The sequence below is a fragment of the Cervus elaphus genome, chromosome 3 (assembly GCF_910594005.1).
Source record: "Cervus elaphus chromosome 3, mCerEla1.1, whole genome shotgun sequence".
Classification (NCBI taxonomy): domain Eukaryota; kingdom Metazoa; phylum Chordata; class Mammalia; order Artiodactyla; family Cervidae; genus Cervus; species Cervus elaphus.
This window is the reverse complement of record NC_057817.1, coordinates 27,387,943-27,406,774: the sequence shown is the minus strand read 5'-3', so window position 1 is coordinate 27,406,774 and position 18,832 is coordinate 27,387,943. Positions and strand designations below refer to the sequence as shown.

Here is an 18,832-nt window from a genome sequence, read left to right as displayed (position 1 = left end):
AGGTGGCTTTTCTTGTCTGAGGACATTGTGATTTCTGGCTCCCATGGGCTCTGAAATCTTGGCTCTTTCTAAAGTCCCCACTTCCCTATGTGTCCTGGGGCCACTTATTAACATAATGATGGCTATTCTTTAATGTTCATTGAGTACAGACTTGGGGATGTCGTCTGTGCCCCAAGGGAGGCTCACCAGGCCCCGGAGGGGTTAGGAACTTCAGGAAGAAGGGCAGAGCAACTTCCTCTGAGGGTGATAACTCCTCCACGAAGCCTGCCAGAACTGAATGATGTCCCTGTGCCGCTGTTCCTGAATCCTCCCTAGACGCCCCACTTTCTATCCTGGGTCTGCCCTTGTCTTCACAGCCAGACCCACTGCAGGTGTTTGTCCAGCACCAGGCTGGCTGGTCTCTATCTCCACATCCCACACCTGTCCTTCCGAGGAGGGCAGAGGCCTTGGGGAAGCGAGGAGCAGGTGGCCTCAGCTGGCACCAAATATCTTCAGATCATAGTCACCCATGGTGAAGCAGTGGGCATTTAGCAACCTGGGCAATGGAGTCCAAATCAGAGGACCTGGTTTAAGTGCCAGTCTGGACATTTCCTAGCTGTGTGGCTCTGGGGACATTCTTAACCTCTCTGAGCTTCTGTTTCCTTGGCTATAATGTGGGATTCATTCTTATCTTCCAGGGTTGTTGAAGGGATTAAATGGATAATACACAAGAATGTACCTTGGGGACCAAAAGGGTCTGTTTAAGGGAAAGGAACACTTCCTACCAGAAATACCCCTGCTCCCCTGTCCCCGCACCTTCTCACTCAGCAGAGAGTGGGCCTGCTCCTTGCCCCACTCACTGGCTTCACTTCCTCTGCACATTTATGATTTCATAATCCTTTTAACCCTGCTTTTAATGCTTTCTTTAACCTGATTTCACTAGTGTAAAAATTTGGGGGTGGAGTCTGGGGTGGGTAGAGGAGGCTATACTGGGGATCAAGGAAAGGATGGTTTCCCAGCCCCTACCTCTTAAGTGGGGGCCCTGCTGGCCTGGATCCAAGGGTGTATTCTTGTGCCTTGACCAGATGGTGGTGTATACCTGGAGTGGCGTGGTGGGGCCAAGAGGGCCTTTGTTGCTTTGAAGGGGAGGAGGGTCGGAGCCGAGCATGGGAGATGGAGGATGGGTGGGTCCTCCACTTTGTCAGCCTGGAAAGCCCATTGAAGCTCACCTGCGTCTCAACTCCTGTAAGCTCAGCTCTCCTTCAGCTTATTGAAGGGATGGAAGACCCATTTCTGCCTCTTGGCAGCAGAAGCGAGTGGAGGCTTTGGTCCAGAGGGAGATGCCTGTGTCAGCTGTACCCCATGCCCCCAGCGCGCGCGCACACACACACACACACACACACACACACACACACACACACATATGCCTCCACCTCAAACTGGGCCTGGGCACTGAGGATGGGAAAGGGGAACCAGGGCCTCAGGAGACCTGGGAATGACACACTTCAGAAATAAGAGACCCATCTAGGATCAGCAGGACGACTCAGAACAAGGGTGAGAGCCCCTGGGTGGGTGTGCTGGGAGTGAGGGCAGGCCCTGCCAGGTACAAGGATGTGCCTGTGGGTGCTGCGTGAAGTTTGCATTACTGCAGGTGGCAGCAGAGCCCAGAGCTAGTGGGGTCTGCTGCGGAAGACCATCCACATGGTGCTTTAGATTGAAGGGACTGGGCTGGAGGGGGAGGCTGAGTCCTTATGGGACTGTTTCGGGGTCATCCCAGGCAAGTGAGAAACTCACAGATCAGGTCAGTACAGCACCCTGGGGAGTTTGTGTAGACCCGTGGGGAAACAATGGAAACAGTGGCAGACTTTATTTTTCTGGGCTCCAAAATCACCGCAGATGGTGACTGCAGCCATGAAATTAAAAGACGCTTGCTCCTTGGAAGAAAAGCTATGACCAACCTAGACAGCATATTAAAAAGCAGAGACATTACTTTGCCAACAAGTTCCGCCTAGTCAAGGCTATGGTTTTTCCAGTGGTCATGTATGAGTGTGAGAGTTGGACTATAAAGTAAGCAGAGTGCCAAAAAATTGATGCTTTTGAACTGTGGTGTTGGAGAAGACTCTTGAGAGTCCCTTGGACTACAAGGAGATCCAACAAATCCATCCTAAAGGAGATCAGTCCTGAGTGTTCATTGGAAGGAATGATGTTGAAGCTGAAACTCCAGTACTTTGGCCACCTGATGCGAAGAGCTGACTCACTGGAAAAGACCCTGATGGTGGGAAAGATTGAAAGCAGGGGGAGAAGGGGACGACGGAGGATGAGATGGTTGGATGGTATCACTGACTCAATGGAGATGAGTTTGGGCAAACTCCGGGAATTGGTGATGGACAAGGAAGCCTGGTGTGCTGCAGTCCATGGGGTTGCAAAGAGTCAGATACAGCTGAGCAACTGAACTGAACTGATTGGATCTGGGCCTTTGCCATCTGGTCCTATCCCAGGGAGGGCAGAGAATCCATAGAACCACACCCATCTCTACCCGTCCCCTCAAGCAGTTGGCTTAGTGAGACCAGATCCTTGTCTGGGTGCTGGGGTGGGAGCCAGACCTCCTTTTACTGGTCTTCTCCTGCCTTACTGCCCACATGTGCCCTATAGTTTTCCTACACCCCTTTCCCTATCTCCAAGCCTTCTCCCCTGTCACACCTTTGCCTGAAATGTCCCAGAACAGCTGGCCACTTCCTCCAGGAAGCCTTTGGGGACTAGTCAGAGGGAGACTGTCATTTCTCCTCCTGTCTCAACAGCAGTACACCAATACCCTTCCTGGGGCTCCCCAGGTAACTCCAGTTATTCTCCTTCACATCCTTTTGTCCTGGTTGCTGGCTTTCATCACCCCTTTGGTTCTGTCCCCTCCTGCACTCACACCTTGTGAAGGCCACACCCAATATCAGGAATGTCCACTTGAGAACCCATGGCCCTCCCATAATTTAAAATGCTCCTGAGAGGCCACTTCTTCCAGGAAGTCTTCAAAAGCTAATTGGATGAGAGGTTTTCTACTCCACCCTGGAGTCCCTGGCAGCTTCCTTGACTCTTGAAGTCTCCTGGGCTTTCCCCAGAGGCATCACTGCTCAAACTCACACGTGCCACAGATGCTCCATCTGCCTCCCACATGTTACCTAAGCTGGGATGCTTTCCGGGGCCACACGTGCTCTTCTCTACACCAGGGGTCATGATTTAACTTCCCTTCTGCTCTCTTTCCTGTGCTTACAATTTCCTTGCTGCTAGGAGGGCTTCCTGGACTTATCCAAAGATAGGGGAGTGCTGATACCTTCTCATCTTATCCTGTTTGTCCTAGAGCTGCCTGTTGACACTTATAGTTTCATATATGTATCTGCTGGGGTTCTCAGAGGCCATCTCACTGTCCTTCTTGGATAGTGGGATTCTCTGGGATTGATCCTGATGGCTCCCTATGGGCCTGCGATGAGCAGGGCGTTGGTAGTTTCCCACTCAGATCATCTACCTTGGGCATTGCCCATCATCTCTGCTGGTCTTCTCCACACTTTATTATGTGTCCAGATCTATGCCACCTCCTGGTAGTGGGACACAGTTCTGGGAGGGTCTTTTAGCCCTAAGGCAGTTTCTCTGGCTTTTGCAAGACCTGAGTGTGACTCAGAGACCCTCTGTGAGAGTAGTGAGGCCAGAGCAACAGGGAGGCATTGGATGAATGCTGGACCCTCCCCAGTGCATCTGGGGGCTGGGCCCTTCATCCAGCTGGCAAAGCTGCTCCTTGCACCACCCCATCTTTCCTCTGATGGGCTTCCCTGCTAGGAACTCTAGACGTTTCTCCCAAAGCCTGTCCACATGCCTTCCTGCAGGCAGCTTTCTCTGGTGGCTTTACTGTTTCCTGATGACTGCTTTGGATCAGAGCAGATGCTCGGTAAATACAGAGCCTCGAATTTCAAAACTGGACCATATTAATGGTTTTGAAGTTTTCTTCCTCTTCTCCTCCTAGTGACCTCCTCTCCCCATCCCTTTCCCCTCTTCTTCTCTTCCTCGTCCTCCTTCTCCTCTCCTTCTGTAGCAGTAGAATCATTTCTCTAAATCTTAGGAGGAAAGCAGCTATATAAATCTCTCTCTATATATATCTATTCAGTTATAAAACAGGTAAGATGGACATGCTGGCCTCTCTGCTTGCTTTGGCCCCCTCTACTTCAATGATCCCCTTAAGACATTGAGCTGTGACACTCCTCTGCTCAAATGCCCAGATAATTCTCCATTTCACTCAAAGTAAAAAAAAATAAAAGAAAAAGAAAAAGTCCAAATGCTGCACTGCCTGTCCTTGTTATTACAGTTTCAATTCATCCCCTTGTTCCGGGCACCCAGTCTGGCCTCCCTCTGCTCCTCAGACACACACACCGCCTCCTCCTCACCCAGAGCCTTTGCCCTGACTGGCCTTTCTTCCCTGAATGCCCTTCCCTCTGCCACATGGCTTGCCCTGTTGCCTCCGGCATTGTGGGTCTTTGCTCAGATACAGTCTCTCAAAGAGGTTTCTCTGGCATTAAAAAAAAAAAAAGGCAGCCTGCCTTTCCCTCTTATAGCATTCTCCACCCAGCTTATCTGGCTCTAATTTCTTTTTTTCCATAGCACTAAACACCTTGTAACATACTGTAATTGACTTGTTTATTCTATTTCTTGATTATTGTCAGTTTTCTCTCACTCCAAAATAAACTCTATGGAAGCAGGAATTTTAACTGTTTTTGCTCATTGATGGTTCCCAAGCACTTAGAACAGTGTTAGAAATATAGTAAGTGCCCAATAAATATTTGTGGACTGAATGAATGTGCAAACGAATAGGTGTTTTGGATACTTTGAATATTTTATGCTTGGCAGAAAATGCCACAGATGGGAAGCACTGGCCCTTGAGCCCCAAGGAGCATACTTGGTATGAAAAGCATGGAACTCAGAACCCTCCATGGCTCTTTTCTGCTTCAGGGCTGTGGTTTTCTGAGTGTCTGTGAGAACCAAGACCGACAGAGACCCAGAATGGTGAAAACAGCACTGTGGTGGGCTGGTGAATGAGGGATGGATTCCTTTTCTTAAAGTTGCTATTCAGTGTTGCAGTGTTTGTGTCCTAAACACAATTTTGGAGGAAAAAATTTGTTTTTAAAAGACTTCCCTCTCATAACACAGGGAACTACACTCAACATTTAGATGGGGAAACAATGGAAACAATGACAGACTGTATTTTCTTGGGCTCCAAAATCACTGCAGATGGTGACTGCAGCCATGATGTTAAAAGACGCTTGCTCCTTGGAAGAAAAGCTATGACCAACCTAGACAGCATATTAAAAAGCAGCATTACTTTGCTGATTAAGGTCTGTATAGTCAAAGCTATGGTTTTTCCAGTAATCATGTATGGATGTGAGAGTTGGGCCATAAAGAAAGCTGAGCACCGAAGAATTGATGCTTTTGAACTGTGGTGTTAGAGAAGACAGACTCTTGAGAGTCCCTTGGACTGCAAGGAGATCAAACCAATCAATCCTAAAGGAAATCAATCCTGAATATCCATTGGAAGGACTGATGCTGAAGCTGAAGCTCCAATACTTTGTCCACCTGATGTGAAAAACTGACTCATTGGAAAAGACCCTGATGCTGGGGAGGGTTGAAAGCAAGAGGAGAAGAGGATGACAGAGGATGAGATGGATGGCATCACTGACTTGATGAGCATGAGTCTGAGCAAGTTTTGGGAGTTGGTGATGGACAGGGAGGCCTGGTGTGCTGCAGTCCATGGGGTTGCAAAGAGTTAGACACGACTGAACTGAACTGAATTGATAAGGGAAAAGACTCTGAAAAATAATCTATCTATCTGTCTATCTATATTGTGTGATGTGTGTGTGCGTGCGTGCGTGCGTGCGTGTGTGTGTGTATGTGCTTAGTTGTGTCTGACTCTGTAACCCCATAGACTTGTAGCCTACCAGGCTTTTATGTCCATGAAATTCTGCAGGCAAGAATACTGGAGTGGGTTTCCATTCCCTTCTCCAGAGGGAGTTGAATCTGGGTCTCCTGTATTGCAGGCAGATTCTTTACCAGCTGAGCTACCAGGGAAGCCATATATATGCATATATATATATATATATATATATATATACACACACATACACATAAACAAGTTGCTGTGCTGTATACCTGAAACCATTGGAGAAGGAAATGGCAACCCACTCCAGTATTCTTGCCCGGAGAATCCCAGGGACAGAGGAGCCTGGTGGACTGCCGTCTATGGGGTTGCACAGAGTCGGACAAGACTGAAGCGACTTAGCAGCAGCAGCAGCAGCATACCTGAAACCAAGATGATATTGTAAACCAACTATACTTTAATTTAAAAAAGAAGCGTAAGGAAATTAATAACAAAAGAGAGAAAAAAAAGACTTCCTTCTCTCTCTCCACAATATCCTGCCCTGGGAATGCTTTGAAAAGGCCCTGTGCGGTGCCACCAGGGATGCTGCTGGCCAGCAGAGGGCAGCAACGCCCCACAGGTAGCCAGGCAGAAGCCCAGTCCAGGTTGCAGAAGCAGGAAAGGCTAGGGAGCTGCCTGCCTGCCTGTGGATCAGGGCTGAGGGCTTTGCGTGCAAACACTGGCAACAGTCTGCTGACATTTGGGCATCCACCCATGTTTGGGAATGGGGTGACTGAGCTGCTGAACACAGACAAGCTCTTCTCCATCAGCAGTAGAACTAGACCTACCACCACCATCACCATCAAAACAGTAGCAACCATTTATTGTGCACCACTGTGTACCAGCCTATGTGCTAAGCACTGTAGTTATGCCATTGTGTGTAATCTCCACAACAACTTTTTGATATAGTAGCTATTTTCCTATTTTATAGATGAGGTAAGAGACAGAATAAATGACAGCTCGAACCAGCATGGTGGTGATGAGTGTGGGTTCTGCACTCAGAATGCCTTTGTTTTGACCACTGGGCCTTGATTTTGTCATCTGTCAAAAGTGCAGTTATTAAGGCGCCTACTGCATGAGATTGTTGAAAGAATCAAGTAAGTTAAAACAAAAAACACACTAGAAACCCTGCTCAATTCAATCTATCTTAAGTATCATTCTTGCCTGTTATTATTTTTGGTCACACAGCTATTAAGTAGAGAACCTGGGATCTGAACTGGGGTTTGCACAAACCAGACTTCACAAGTTTGATTGAATCTTGTGTCATTTTTGTGGGAGAATCAATGTCTTAACAATATCGAGTCTTCCGATTCAGGAACATAGTATATATCTCCATTTACTTGTCTTCTCTGATTTCTTTCATTATTGTTTTGTAGTTTTTAGCATATTGATCCTTTTTAAAGGCTTATGCTTAGGTATTTCTCTGTTTGGGTGCTATTATAAGTGATACTTAAAATGTTTAATTTCTAACCGTTTTTGCTAGAATATAGAAATGCAATTAGTTTTTGTATATTGACCTCACATCCCTTAATCTTACTAAGCTCACTTATTAGTTCTACCAGGTTTTTTAAAAAGAGAAATTCCTTGGGATTCTCTATGCAGAAAATTATGTCTTCCAAAAATACAGTTTTATTTCTTCCTACCCAACCCATTTGACTCCCCCCCCCCTTTTTTATATGACTTTTATTTCTTCTTCTTTCCTTAGTTCATTGGCTAGGCCAGCTTGTGTCATACTAACTAAACATGATGTGAGCAGATTCCCTTATCTTTTCCCAGTCTTAGGGGAGACATCATTCAGACTTTCACCATTAAGTAGGTTGTTAGCTATGGGATGTTACTTTGTTGATGAATTTAGTAGATGCTATTTAGATTACTGAAGTTCTCATCTATTCCTAGTTTACTGTGAGGTGTTTTTTTTTTTTAATCGCGACTAGATGTTGAATTTTGTCAAATCCTTTTGTGTATCTATTAAGGTAATCATGATCCTTCCTTTTCAGTCTGTGTGGTTTTTTTTTTTGTTGTTGTTGCTGTGTGGGCTTTCTCAAGCTATGGCAAGCGTGGGCTACTGTCTAATTGCAGTGTCGGCTTCTCGTTTCGGTGGCTTCTCCTGTTGCCGAGCATGGTCTCTAGTGTCCAGGTTTCAGTAGTTGCAGCGCATGGGCTTAGTTGCCCTGTGGCATGTGGGGTCTTGGTTCCTGGGCCAAGGATTGAAGCCATGTCCCTTGCACTGGCACATGGATCTCTAGTCCCTAGAGCACCAGGGAAGTCCCCCTTTTCAGTCTGTTGATATCATAAATTACATTAATTACATTAGGTTTTTGAAAGTTGAAACAGTCTTGCATTCCTAGGGTAAACTACTTGTCATGATATGTTATCCTTTTCTTTGTTGCTGTATTCAATTTACTAATATTTTGTTTTTTACATTGTTTCATAACATGTATTGATTTGTAGTTTTTCTTTTCTTATTATGTCTTTCGCTGGTTTTGGTATTAGGGTAATGCTGGTCTCATGAAAGGAGTTGGGAAAATTTCCCTCTTCTTATGTTTTCTGGAAGACTCTGAATTTTTCCTTAAATGTTTGGTAAAATGCACCAGTGAAAGTATTTGGGCCTGAAGTTTTCTTTGTAGAAAGATTTTAAACTGCACATTCAATTCCCTTAGTAGAAATATAGCTATTCAAGTAGGACTGGCTATACAGTTCATGGGGCTTAATGTAAAATAAAAATACCGAACCCCTTGTTAAAACTATTAAGAATTTAATGATGATGGGAATAGTCATTAAACCAAGTGTGGAGATTTACTATGCTGTGGGATCCTCTGCTATTGCACAAGACACACACTAAGAGTTCTGGTCACAGTTCCAATGTGTTTTCGTGTGTGCACACACACACACACGCACATGGGGCTTTCCTGTACCAATAAGCACCTGGGTGTCCCACAATTCAACTCAATTCTGACACTGTCTACCTGGAGGCAGCCTCAGATTCCACAGGTCAAGGGTTCAGTCCTACAGGACTGCCCACCCCAACTCTGCTTTAGATGCTAGTCACAAACCCAGGTTATCGCCCAGACTTCTGACCAACTGGTTATAGATAGAAAGTTTCAAAACCTCTCCTTGGGTTTGATTACTTTGCTAGAGTGGCTCACAGAAGTCAGAGAAACATTTTACTTAATAGATTGCCAGTTTATTATGGAAGGATAAAACTCAAGAACAGTCAGATGGGAGAGATGTATAGGGCAAGGTGTGGGGAAAGGGGCTGGGGGCTTTCATGTTCTCACCAGGCACACCCCCTTCTGCCCCGCCCATATTGCCACATGTTCACCAACCTGGAAACTCTTAGAACCCCCAGTCCTTTGGGAGTTTTTATGGAGGCTTCATTACATAAATCTTGATTGATTGATTCAACCTCCAACCCTGCTCCCCTCCCTGGAGGTCAGGGAGGGTGGATTAAAATTTCCAACCCTCTAACCACATGGCTGAGTCTCTTGGCCCCTACAATGATCCCAGAGGAACTGGGTATGGGGTGAGACCTGGGGAACAAATGGAAGGGTTTGCCTTGGTGGGAGGAGGGTGGAAGGCAAAACATGGAGAGAAGTGGGCTGCTTGGCATTCTTTTTCAGAGCTTTTGCTGTATGTCTCATCTCCCTTGCTGAACTGTGTGCCCCTCCAGGGAGGGGCCTGAGGGCTCTTTTCTTGGTATGTCCTCTGTCCCAGGACACCAGCCTCTGCCCTTAACAAGTTCCCAGGGGAGTGGGCTGGTGGAATCGAGGAGGTAAGATCCCTCACCCCCAGCATGACTGGTAAAGAGAGGCCAGAGTCCTAGAGATGTTAGCTTGCAAGTTTATTGAAATTCCAGCAACACAAAGAGCAGTACAAACAGGCACCCACCCCAGCCCAGGCCTCCTTGGAGCTTGCAGACATAAACCCTCTTGCAGTGGAAGGCTGGACTCCCCTCACACCACCAGCAGGGGCATGGAGTGTTGCAGGGCCCGCCTCTCCACCTGCACCCATCCACCTCGTGGACTCGCGTGCCGGGGTTAAACCAACACCCCAGGAAGAGAAGCAGCCAGGACCAATGCCACTTGGAGAAGAACCATCTCTGGGGACTCAGGGATCCCTTGGGCCACTGAAGATAGTGGCTCCTTCTGGGTCAGGAAGAGGAGGAAAGAACCTTCTGCCAGGGAAAGTTAGGACAGGGAAGTAGAGGCTGGTGGGCTGAGGACCCCTGCTCTGTGGACAGCCAGCTCTCCATTCTTGAAGTTAATCCAAAGCTAGGATGGTGATGTGCCCAGACACATTCTTTTTGGCGTTGAACTGGTCTATTTCTCCCCCAACACATTGGCTTTTGTACTTTCTTTAGGCTGTTGGACTGGGTGGTGAGGAGTGACCCAAAGGAAACTGGGAGTCAGGGAGAAAGCCAGTCCTCTGGGGCCTGTGGATGGAGTGTCTAAGAGGTGAAAAAAATCCCCCCAGAGGACAGAGACCAGGCAGCGCAGCCCCTGGCTTCTCTGCAGGAGGGGTACCTAGAGCGCCCTCCAGCCTGACTCTGGGCACCTTGGGGACAGAAGCAGAAGGCGTGGAGATGGTTCTTCTGAGGGCGGTGGCTGGCCAGCGCTTGCTCTCAGTACTTGGTCCGGTGGGAGGTGGTGGTGGACACGAAGCGGACGGTGGAACTGCGGCTACTGCGGCCGCCGCTGCAGCTGCTGAAGCCGCCCTCGGTGGGCAGCGGGCAGGGAACGCTGGGAACGCAGGCTTCGCCCACCAGCACCGAGCCCCCTCGGGAGCCGGCGCCCAGCAGGTCCCCGCCGCCCACGACCCGGGCCCCGCCCACGCTGGAGCTGCAGAAGCCGCTGGACCGGATGTTGCTGCTGCTGCTGCTTCCGGAGATGGTGACCCCGCCACGGCAGAGGCTGGAGCTGTTGAACAGGGACTCGGGCCCGCACACCAGGCCGCCCCGGGAGCTACTCACCGCTGCAGGAGGAAGAAACCCTCAGCGAGGATGCCTCACCCTCCACGCTCCCGTTTCGGGAGGGGAGAGGACAGGCAGAAGTGGCCTGGGTCCCAGGGGTTCCTACTATCTACATAGTCAATACCCACTTTTCTGTCCTTTTGCCTGGGTAACTCAAAGGCTGTGACTTCACTAAAGTCAAAATGGTGTTTGACTTTAGTGGAGTCGCCAAAGTGACTAAAATGGAACATTTGGACTAAAATGGAAGAGTTCAACCAGTTGCCCAGGTATTGGCATATAGCCATAAGTCCACTGTCATTTATATATGGCCAAAGTCCTGTTGTGTGAGGGGGCTGGCGAGCTGGATTATCCAGCAGCCTCAAGCCAGTAGCCTCCATAATAAAGCCACAGGGCGTCTTCCAGTTACATCTTGCCCCTTGGAAATCCCCACATTGCGCACCTCTAAAGAGGGTCTGTTGTCAGTTCCTCCTGACTCACTAAATGGCTGTGCTGTCTAGCCCTCCAGTCTCCACTGGACACACCTCCATGACCCAGGACTCTAGTCTGATTAAGCCTTACTTAGCTCAACTCCCACTGGTGGAGGGCCCCCCTTTCTTTCTTCTCCTCTCACCGGAATCCTTCCTGCCATCAGTGACCCACCCAGTTTAGCATATACAGCTGTGTATATTTGCACTCTTGGATCAGAAGTCTTGGTTTGAATTCTGGCTGTGCCCCTATCTTTGTGACTGCTGGCAAGTCATGTATTTTTTTCTTTTTGAGTAAAAGGGAGTTGCCCAGGCCATTCTCCCCCTGGGGCTTTGAGGATTAGGTTGACAGTGGATTGGACTCATTTGAAGATTATAATAAATCTGGAGCGCTGGGTCTGGGTCTTGTCCCTCCCCTACAGTGTCCAGCACAGGTCCTGTGTGCTTTGGGCACAACCAGTACTTTGGCAGCAACAGCACGAGGACTTGCATTCAGTCTTGTCCTATTCCCTGCCATCAGCAGAGGAGGGAGCTTCCTGGCACAGGCCTTTCCATTCCTTCCTTGGTCTTTGCCCTTGAAGGACAAGGCCACTGTTCACAAAAAGGCTGACTTCTTGAGCCCTCTTCCACCTAGCAGGCTCTGCAAACCTTTGTGATTGATTGCTTAGCTCTGGGGAGGCAGGCTCTGGGGATGTCTTAAGACTTAAGTCAGCTAAGGATGTTCTCAGTCCAAGGGCCAGATGGTCCCTGTTCTCCTGGCTGTCATGGCCAGTCCAGCCATGGGCTCCTGACCTCAATGTGGGCTTGAGTTCAAAGGAAATTTGAAGGGTCCTAGGAGAGACATGTGTGAAGAAGCGACTGAAGGGTCTTACCTATGTCTACTGGTCCAACACCTTCACAGATCCTGGAAAGAGAAAGAAGCAAGTCAGTTCACAACCATGTTGTTCTCTGAAAACTTCCCTGCTATGAGAGGGCTTTTTTGGCTGTGTGGACAGTGGTTCTTATCCACGTCTGCCTAAGCATCTGGGGAGTTTTCAAAACTTACATGTCCCTAAACCCTCTGAAACTATTGAAGCAAAATATTTGAGAGAATATTTCTTTTTCTCTAAAAGAGAATATCTTCTTTTTCTTTTTTTAAACAAGCAAACCAATCAAGCAGAACTCTATGATTTGATGCAATCTGCCTACAAGCTTGCACTTAGAGGCACAGAACCAGAGCCATCTTCTAACCCCCTGCCAAGGGCAATCCAGTGAGGTTTGCAGGAAAAATTGTTCCTGGTTCCTTCCCCCACTTAGACTTTCTAGCAGCCAGAAGTCTGACCACACTCCAATCGCTACACTGAGAGCACTCACCGGATCTCCTCGCCTTCCAGCAGGCGCCTGTAGGTGGCGATCTCAATGTCCAGGGCCAGCTTGACGTTCATGAGCTCCTGGTACTCCTTCAGCTGCCGCGCCATATCCTGCTTGGCTTGCTGCAGAGCACCCTCCAGCTCTGCCAGCTTGCATTTGGCATCATTGAGGGCAGCTTCTCCCTGCTGCTCAGCCTCGGCTACGGCGGCCTCCAGCTTGCAGCGCTGTGGGGAGGGCAATTTGCAGATGGGCTCTGGCAGGAGCTAGGGGATCCTCAGGTTGGGCTAGAAACACTGCCTTCTGTCTATGGGAACACAGCCTGGTGCCAGTGGAGGCCATGGAGGGGCTTATCATCCTGTAGTTTGATGTCATCAGGGAGTGGAACATTGCTTTCCTTGTTTTCATCCTCACTGATTTTGCACTTACTGATTTCTGTTGCTTTAAGACCCAGGGGGTCCAGAGAATAAAGCCATTCTTTCTGCCTCGCCTGCCCCTTTAAGGGAGCCCAAGAGCGTTCCTTCTACATTTTTCGTTTTTCAGGAGTTTAAGAGAGTCTCTCCTTTCCTTCCTCATTTTCCTCCTCCAGGAAGTCTTCCTGGACTAATTCTTCCATCCCTCTATTTCTGGGTTCCAGTTGCCTCTCCCACATCATCTAACTCAGGCTCCCCAAAGCTTGGGCCTCTGCCTGTCTTCCTCATGGGGCTTTCTTTTTCCTTTGCCCACCTGAGCCTTGGCATGCTCGATCTCTGCCTTCAGCCTCTGGATCAGCCGGTTCAGCTCATTGATCTCATCCCGAGTGCTGCGTAGGTTGTCACAGTGCTGACCAGCTGTCACTCGCATCTCCTCGTACTAGGGGGTGGTGGGAGAAAGGGATGATTCAAAGATTGAGTCAAGATCACAACCCACTTTGTCATCCCAGGGCTGCCTGCTCCCCTTCCCCAGCACCCTCCTGCTGACCTTAGTCTGGTACCAGGCCTCCGCATCAGCCCGACTGCGTCTGGCAATCTCTTCATACTGGGCTTTGATATCGGCGATGATCCCGTCAACGTTCAGGTCCCGGCTGTTGTCCATCTTCACAATGACTGATGTCTCTGAGATGTGTGACTGTAGTAACTGGATTTCCTGTGTTGGAAGATCAGTGAGACAGATGGACTGAGTCCCATCAATGGGTCCCATCAATGGCAGGAGCTTTGTTACAGGGTCCCCAGGACTTGGAGTCAGGAGACAGAGCATTGCTTATTTCTTCAGGGCAAAGCAACAGAGCAGATCATGCAAACTGAGGGCAAAGAAGAGGAGGTGACCCCAAACCGTTTCAGCTTGACTTTAGACTGTTGTTGTATACTAGGAGATATCCCTTGAACACCCTAACTTGTTTAGGTGACTACTAAAACTGTGGGGGCCTAGGGATTTGTGAAGGGGAATAAGAACCATGATAATGCTTAAACTTCTCTTTGGTTTAGCCACACAGTGACTGTCCAGTCGTGGATCATTGAGAGCTGACAATACTTTAGAACATGATGATCTAGGAGTTCCTATATCCCAAGTCCTTAAGAGACTTGGCAGTGGGGATGGGAGAGGGCTGAGAACTGGTCTGCAAAGCGAGGGCCTCAGAGGGAGATTTCTTCAGCCTTTCCACTCAGAGCCAGACATTCAGTTCTGAAATTAGGACTATCCCAGACCAAAAAGACCTTATGAAGCAAAAGATAGCTAGTTCATTTGACTAATTAGGTAACACATCTTACATCTCCCAGCAAGTCAGTTTTCCAGAGTCTTCTCATCAGAAGATAGGAAGTGACATTCCTAGACCCAAAACTTCCCTGGCCATCAGTAGATTGGCCAACAAGGAGTTGATTCATAGACCTGAGTCAGGCTCCCCTTACCTTCTCCACTTGTACATTTATCAGCATTTAGAGAATATAGATTTGATGGGAAGAAAGATGTATGATACCAAATGTTAGAAAATACAACAGTCCAGTGAATCCCCCAGGGAGTCCAGGCGACACAGTGATCTCCTTGGATGGCTCAGAGGGGATGAGTCCTTACCGCTGTGTACAGGGTTTTCAGGAAGTCGATTTCCTGAATTAGGGTATCCACATTGGCCTCTAGATCAGCCTTGCTTAAGAACGCTGTATCCACATCCTGCAACAAAGAGAGAAGAATAAAATGCTCATTATCTGTGTACTGTTTAACCTCCCCACCTTGGCAGGGTCTGGAGATGGGTGGGAAGATCAGACCAGTCTCCATAGGGGCAGGCCAAGTGGGACGGGTGGGAGAGTCATGGTGGGGAGACATCACAGCTTAATGTCTCTTGTTCTCCCTTGGACAACATAAACCGCCCCAGGGATGCTGGACCTTTCTCGATGCTCATTTAGAGCTAAGAAAAATCCTGTTAACCCAAGACTCCTAAAATGTCATCTCTTCAAGCCTCTCCTCTCATGAAGACCCTAAGTCATTGGAGACCAAATCAGAACTTTGAAGGGAAGCAGTTGTGACCTTAGGGGCTCCACGGTGTGTGAGTTTTCACAGGGCTGCCTGGGCAGCGTCCTGGGATGTGGAAAACATCTGCCTGTCTGGAGGGGAAGTCTTCCTGGGCCTGTTGTTCTCCTTACCTTCTTCAGAGCCACGAACTCATTCTCAGCATTGGCCCGAAGTACCACTTCCTCTTCATACCTGAGTGATAAAAATGAAGAGGGTGCATTCTCCCCCTGAACTGAGAGCTGATTACTGCCAGCTCCCCAGTTATCACTTATTATGACCTCTCTTGCCCCTGCCAGGAGCTTGGCTCCCTGTTGCCATCCTCATGTTCTCCATGCTGTCCCATCTTTAAGATCTTTTAGACCCTTGGTTTCTCCAAATCCCTTTTACTTTCTCAAACTGGGTGCGGGGTCTGAAAATCTGAGCCTTGGCTGTGGTTCTTTGCTGGAAATTCCTTAGGGTCATTGCACTTGACCTTAGAGGAAGTAGCATCCTGCTTGTGGCTGGACCTGGGCACTGTTTTCAGAACCAGGGGTTTCCTTTTTCTGGGGACAACTCACCCATGTGCACAGACAGGATTAGGGACAAACTGTGCCCAATCTCAGGTCTCTTTATTCCTCAGGACCTGAAGGGGGCCTCACCCTCCCATACATATCACTGCCCTGCCACTGTCTCCAGGCTGGGAATTGAAACCAGCATTCAACTCTGATCCTTCTAGGGGCCCCCATCTGAGCTTGGCTGCTGCATTGGGGACCAGCCCTATGCCCGTCCTTGGTCCATATGGTCCAGATGCCACTCACTTCTTCTTGAAGCCCTCAAGGACATCCTGCATGTGGTTCCTCTCAGCCTCCAACCGGGCCTGGTCACTGTTCACTACATCCAGCTGCCTGCGTAGGTTGGTGATGTAGCTCTCAAAGAGGGGCTCCAGGTTGCTCTTGGTACATTTCTGCTCTTGGAGGAAGTTCCACTTTGTCTCTAGGAGCTTATTCTGCTGTTCCAGGAACCGCACCTAAATCCACAGAGGCAAAGACATGGCAATTGAATGCTCAATATGATCACCTATGTATGGACTAGTTGCTCAGATGGTCAGAGATGACAACCTCATGGCAACCATTGTTCCCTTTTTTGTTTGACTTTCAGTCCTCTAACTCAGAAGAATCTGGCAGAGCAGGTCTGGGACTCCTCCTCACACTCAGCCAGGCTGAGATACAAACAGAAGCTTTGAAACCAAAATCTTCAATTTCCCCTTTAACAGTCTGAGAAAGGGGAAGGTCAGCTCACTGGGAATTCAGAAATCGATTCTACCTGAGCCAAGGTTGGCCTCCATCTGAAAACCAATGTTTTCAGTTGTCTCTGGCAGGGAATGAAGAACAGAGTAAAGTACATTTGGGCTGGGAAGTGGCTTTAGGAGGTGGGAACTCTCAGGTAATAGGTCATACCCATCACCCCGGATATTCCATCAGCTGACACTTACAGAGCTGTAGGGAAATGTAGAGACCATTTGCTCCAACCCCTCATTTCACATGAAATGAAGCTCACAGAGGTGAGTTTACAATCTCAGGCACAATCAGAGAATCCCCACTTCATGGAGACATGAATCCCCGCTTCTGGGATGTCAGTTCTACCTCTTTGTTCCTCTCATCAACCTGAAGATCAGTGACCACCAGTGATCGTTCCCTACTGTTTTCCTCAATCTAGGTGACTTGGCTGAATCTGGATATCCCTCTTGTGGGGAGGGGTATGAATTCCTTGTTTTGTACAAAAATTACTCAACTCCATTCTCCATTTCTTTAAGCCTGAACAGGTGTGGCCACTCATCCTCAGAAACCATGAAAACTTCAAAGAGAGCATGAGGATATCAAAGGACAAAATCTTTTAAACCTGTCCCAGCCAACACCTGGTGGAGGTGTTCGTGTTTCTAACCTGTTTGGAAGATATTTCTAAATGACTAGGTTGTTCAGATCCCTTTAGGCATCCAGTCAGTGCCTGGATGTTCCACCACCACCGTCAATCTATCCCTCCATGTAGTGCTTCCCCGGGCTCATCCTTGCTCTGCAGCAGAGCGACCCAGAAATCATATGGCATGCTTTGATCCCAAAGGATGTGGGGTCAAGATCTGTGTCCTGGGTCTAGATCAGTTCTTCCTGTGGGAAAGTACACCCCAGTGCATTTAGCTCTCATCATCCCAGACCCAGAGGCTGAACTGTCTCAAGTACCTTGTCGATGAAGGAGGCAAATTTGTTGTTGAGGGTCTTGATTTGCTCCTTCTCATCCCTCTTCACTCTCTGGGCATTGGGGTCAATCTCCAGGTTGAGTGGGGTCAGCAGGCTCTGGTTAACAGTCACTGCTGTGATGGATGGGGCTGCTGGCCCTCCAACTCCTCCAACTCGGTAGCCAAAGCCAGGACTGCAGAAGCCATAGCCGAGACCACTTCTGGCTCCAAACCCCAGGCCAACACAACTGCCTGCCCCAAACCCCAGACCAGCACCACTTCCATCACCGAAGCCAACTCCATAGCAGGTGGGTCGAGGGCACACAGCTGCTATCCGGGGTGAGCATGATCCAAAGTTGATGACGCTCCGACTGCCGAAGCTGCTAAGACCCCGGAAGCTGGGCCCACTCCTGCAGGAGACAGAGCTGGTCCGGAAGCGGTTCAGGTTCTGAGGGGTCACTGCTGAGCAGGAGCTAAAGTTGCCCACACAGCGACCAGAGCTGACTCTGTAGGAGCGGCAAGACATGATGGTGTCCTGGGCAAGAGCAGAGTGGCGACTGCAGAGCGGGGAGAGCTGGAGCTGGGAGTCCTCTGGGGCTAGTGGATCCCTCTCACCCCTTTTATGTGTGTGGGGATCTGAGGATTGGTCCCATAAAAGTGAAAAAAGCCATTTGGAAGCATTTATGAGCTTGGGTAGTTAGCAGAAACTCTCCATGCCTGTAACTTCCTTCACAGTGAACTAATCTCAGACACACCTATTCCCCTCAGAATCAGAGCCATAACATCAAACCTATAAACATTAAAAACACATAAACACATAAATATTATTGTCCTATTTTTCCCGCAGGTCCACCATAATTGCCATTATGGGGACATTAATTTTCCTTGGTCTTAAATCCAATAGACTTTCCATTGCAAGTGTGGCTAACCACCAGAAAGTTAGAATGGTAACAACCCCAGCAAGAGGCTTGCAGGGAACGCAGCTGTACAGATAACCCCTAAATAGAGGAGGAGTGTATAGAAGAGAGGCAGGGTCTTCATCGCTCCAAGTAAGAAATGATATGGTGAGAATACAGTTTACTGCATCCCTGTAGATGGATTAAACAGTCCAAAAGCCTTTTGCAGTGTTTCATCTATCCTCTGTAATCTGATTTGACTGTTCACATAAGAATTGAATCATCTGTGAAGCTCATCTGGGTTAGTGTAATACATGTCTGATTTGAGACTCTCAAAAGACATACATACATTCATTCGTTCAGCAATTACCAGATACTCTATCTCAGGTAATGTGCTTGGTACCAAGGGTACAGAGATAAAAAAGAAGGTCTCTGTATTCCTGCTGGTGTGGGGAGATTATCTTGAAGACTTCCACCAACCAATACATTTGTGACATAATTTGAGGCCAAAACATGCCAATGATTTGGCCATGTATCTGT

The 18,832-nt window shown here is 48.4% G+C and overlaps 1 protein-coding gene across 1 annotated transcript; it reads right to left on the bottom strand.

Moving 5' to 3' along the window:
* Positions 1 to 9,760: 9,760 nt before the first annotated feature.
* KRT84 (keratin 84) lies at positions 9,761 to 17,946 on the bottom strand. Its single transcript, XM_043883534.1, has 9 exons — positions 17,401 to 17,946; positions 15,985 to 16,193; positions 15,319 to 15,379; positions 14,753 to 14,848; positions 13,667 to 13,831; positions 13,433 to 13,558; positions 12,713 to 12,933; positions 12,232 to 12,263; positions 9,761 to 10,897 (listed from the first exon to the last, which is right to left on the bottom strand). Exons 1-9 carry the CDS (start codon positions 17,920 to 17,922, stop codon positions 10,548 to 10,550), a joined length of 1,782 nt encoding a protein of 593 aa, XP_043739469.1. The 5' UTR covers positions 17,923 to 17,946; the 3' UTR covers positions 9,761 to 10,547.
* Between the last annotated feature and the right edge of the window lie 886 nt (positions 17,947 to 18,832).

Excerpts from the sequence above, each read along its gene's own strand:
- KRT84 (XM_043883534.1), bottom strand. The coding sequence starts at position 17,922 with ATGTCTTGCCGCTCCTACAGAGTCAGCTCTGGTCGCTGTGTGGGCAAC. Across the intron at positions 14,849-15,318 it reads AGTTCGTGGCTCTGAAGAAG|GATGTGGATACAGCGTTCTT; the intron begins GTAAGGAGAACA and ends TCTTTGTTGCAG. Across the intron at positions 12,934-13,432 it reads TCGAGCATGCCAAGGCTCAG|CGCTGCAAGCTGGAGGCCGC; the intron begins GTGGGCAAAGGA and ends CCCTCCCCACAG.